Source organism: Limulus polyphemus, unplaced genomic scaffold, assembly GCF_000517525.1.
Source record: "Limulus polyphemus unplaced genomic scaffold, Limulus_polyphemus-2.1.2 Scaffold2335, whole genome shotgun sequence".
Classification (NCBI taxonomy): domain Eukaryota; kingdom Metazoa; phylum Arthropoda; class Merostomata; order Xiphosura; family Limulidae; genus Limulus; species Limulus polyphemus.
The window spans coordinates 81,937-85,604 of NW_013667945.1; the positions used below are offsets into that span (position 1 = coordinate 81,937).

The window sequence follows — 3,668 nt, forward strand, 5'->3', positions numbered from 1 at the left end:
AGTACACTACTAGTAGCATTTACTTAGTACACTACTAGTAGTGTTTACTTGCTTCAGCTTTTCTTTTAAACTCAACCAGTACACTACTAGTAGCATTTACTTAGTACACTACTAGTAGTGTTTACTTGCTTCAGCTTTTCTTTTAAACTCAACCAGTACACTACTAGTAGCATTTACTTGCTTCAGCTTTTCTTTTAAAATCAACCACCACTCTGCTAGTAGTTTATGTGACCCAGCTATTTTCTTGTACACAGCCACTGCATTGGTATAAATATTTATACTATCCAGTTTTTGATTTCAACTCAACCACCGTACAATAATAGCAGTTTACCGTATCCAGTTTTTCTTCTGTACAGCCACTGTGCTGCTAGTAGAGTTTGCACAAGTCAGCCTATTTTTCTCAACACAACCACTACAGTGTTAGTGGAACTCACCACTAAAGGCAAGTACACCCAACTGATAATGTAATGCAGAGTGTTCATAAAGGCTTGCCTGTCGCTTATAGTTAAGACTAACTATTATTAATTGTAATCTTTATTAACGATATTTAGCAACTCTTCTTGTAGAAGTTATTACATAATGATGCAGCTTTTCTTCTCAACTCAACCACTAACAAACTTCTGGTTGTTTACTTAGTCTAACTCTTAATGTTTATCCCAATATTGAGTCACTAGTATTGTTAGCAGAATTTACTTGATCCAGACTTTCCTTCACAAGTCAGTAACTGAACTACTAGTTGTTTATGTGGTCTAACTCTTAATCTTTATTCCAATACTGACTTTCCTTCACATGCTCACTAATAAATCATTAATAGTGCCAGCAGTGTTAACATAATCGTCTTACTATACCACCATTATTGACTGCAAGTTGCGTATAGTAATGGCAAAAGTTGAAGAAGTAAATGCCATTCTAACAATAAAAGAACTTCAGCTCAAATCAACACCGTAAATCTGGAATGACCAGAATAAGCCTACATTCCTTGACTAGTTACTGTGTCTGCTCGCTCACTTTCTACGACTCCCATCTTCTCATCGCACCAAACATTAACACTCACTTGCGTAACTAGCAAACGGCCTTGTCAGATGTACTTGTAGTTTAGGCTGGGGTCCAGATACATTTTCAGGATTAATTCTAGGATATCCCTGACTGAGAGGGGGTGGTGGTGGTGGAGGTGGCTGTTGCCTTATGGTGCTTGTCCGAACATCTGTAAAGATGCAGAGAAATAACCGGTAATTTTCAAAACAAAATCTACAAATGAAATTAATTCTTCAAAACAACGAACTGTTATTTTTCACTAAAGTGTTTAAATAACCACAACCAACATTAATTACCAAACACACGGAGTAAATTATAAAAATACAAGCAGATAACTTCTAGGACAATATTATTTGTCCAACCGCAACTTACCAAATTAGCTGTTAGGTGGTATGTTTCAGAAGATAAATTCTTGTAAGTGCAAGTAAGGTTTAAGATGTGTCAGTTTGCAGTCTCTCTACAGAAACTATCCCAGCTACTTAAATATACGTACAACTACTTGTACTCCCCAAATTTAAAATAACTTAAATGTTATATTAAACAATACCATGTTTGGAGGTAGGAATAACTTAAATGTTATTTTAAACAATACCATGTTTGGAGGTAGGAATAACTTAAATGTTATTTTAAACAATACCATGTTTGGAGGTAGGAATAACTTAAATGTTATTTTAAACAACATCATGTTTGGAGGTAGGAATAACTTAAATGTTATTTTAAACAATACCATGTTTGGAGGTAGGAATAACTTAAATGTTATTTTAAACAATACCATGTTTGGAGGTAGGAATAACTTAAATGTTATTTTAAACAATACCATGTTTGGAGGTAGGAATAACTTAAATGTTATTTTAAACAATACCACATTTGGAGGTAGGAATAACTTAAATGTTATTCTAAACAACATCGTGTTTGGAGGTAGAAATAACTTCTTTTATTATGTTATGACCATATTTCAATATGAAATGAAAACTAAAAACAAATATAGGTAAGTTTCTTCTGCAATTTGCTCATATGATATGTTGGTACATCATTTTTTTTTTTATGTATAATTATGCTGACAAAATAGCTGATGAATTACTTAGAAAATGTAAACAACTGTGACAAAATTAAAATGAAGTTAAATTTGTCATTGATAGTATGCTTAGTTTATCATTCATACCTGATCAAACCATTTCAACTAAAAACAAATATCCTTCTAATTATGAAAATGAATATATATGCTCTCAATTAGTACCAAGAAGATTATAAAGAAAACGGTATAAAATTTTACTTCTGTAGCTGTAGAGATGTTTGTTGTAAAGCACAAAGCAACACAATGGGCTATCTGTGTTGTGCCCACCACGAGCACTAAAACCTAATTTTTAGCAGTGACTAGAGGGTCCTGTAGGAATGACTCAAATTAAATATTCATCTTAACAAAGAAATTAATTGCCAACCATCATTAATAACCTGCAAAACGAGGTGGAATGAGACATTTATTTTTTAAAACTTCAGAAGGCAGTTGATGTGAGCATTTTAACAATAACCTATAAGTAAATATTGGTTTAAACATGTATACAGAACCATGCTAAACATTAGTTTAGTCAATGAGAGGTATTGATACTGATACATGACATCTGCCATAGTGGTTTCTGAAGACAATTAGCAGTAGCAATGCAAATGAGTAGGGATGTGGCTGTCGTAAATTATCCATGGGTAAGTTGACTTGTTTGCTCAAAACAAGTGAGAACAGGTGCCTTAACAGTGTTAATTCCCAATTGATAAAGCTTTGTGTAACACTGAAATGAGTTTATTACTTAATAAGTTTATTATGTCTCAATGAATCACCAACTGTTTAACACAGGATCTCTCCCTCAACCTGAGGCTTCTCTGTTGCATGGACGAGATGTAAAAAAACCAGGATTTATCCAATATTGTGCAGTATATAGCATACGGTAGGTTATAGTTTCCAAGTTGGACAAACATTGACCAAAACCCCAGAGTTAATTACATCACTTCTTGTTGTGTGACCGATGGGCTCACTACCTGAGCCACCGACTCTTTCTTTGGCTGTTGTTGCATCTTTTTTCTCAGACCACAGTCAAATAGTTCTTCAGCCCTGCTGACCATTACTGAAACTTTGCTACTCTATGGCATGTCATCATCAGTCACCATTATTCCCTCAATTACCTGCATGTACAAGGTTCCAAGATGTCCAACTTATAACTTGTGCAGACAGTCTGGATGCAATTATGATGCACTTTTTGATATCCCTTGTTGAGACAAATCTCATCTATCAAACCCAAAAATGCTGTGGCAGCATTTAAAAATTGATTTGGAGATGACAAGGACAGTAGTAGTAGCCTTCGGCCAGATCAGAAGATCAAGAACAAATGTGTATGTGTGTGTAAACCTTGCTGATAAGGTGATGCAACCACAACGAAACCCTGCGTCTCTTTGACTGCGCATAACTCTTGACTTAAATATTTTACCTTCATGTGGATTATATGGATTGCATATTTGGACTCAGTAGGTTATATGGATTGCATATTCGGACTCAGTAGATTACATGGATTGCATATTCGGACTCAGTAGATTATATGGATTGCACATTCGGACTCAGTAGATTATATGGATTGCATATTCGGACT

General features: G+C 34.6%; 1 protein-coding gene across 2 annotated transcripts in view; it reads right to left on the reverse strand.

The window, feature by feature from the left end:
• Positions 1-71: 71 nt before the first annotated feature.
• Positions 72-3,668, reverse strand: part of LOC106466660 (formin-like protein 14) — an 18,139-nt gene continuing 14,542 nt past the window's right edge. For both annotated transcript variants that reach the window (XM_013926953.2, XM_022394720.1), the window contains exon 6: positions 72-1,204. In XM_013926953.2, the coding sequence (XP_013782407.1) occupies positions 1,044-1,204 (161 nt within the window). In that variant the 3' untranslated portion in view covers positions 72-1,043. The remainder of the gene's footprint in view (positions 1,205-3,668) is intronic.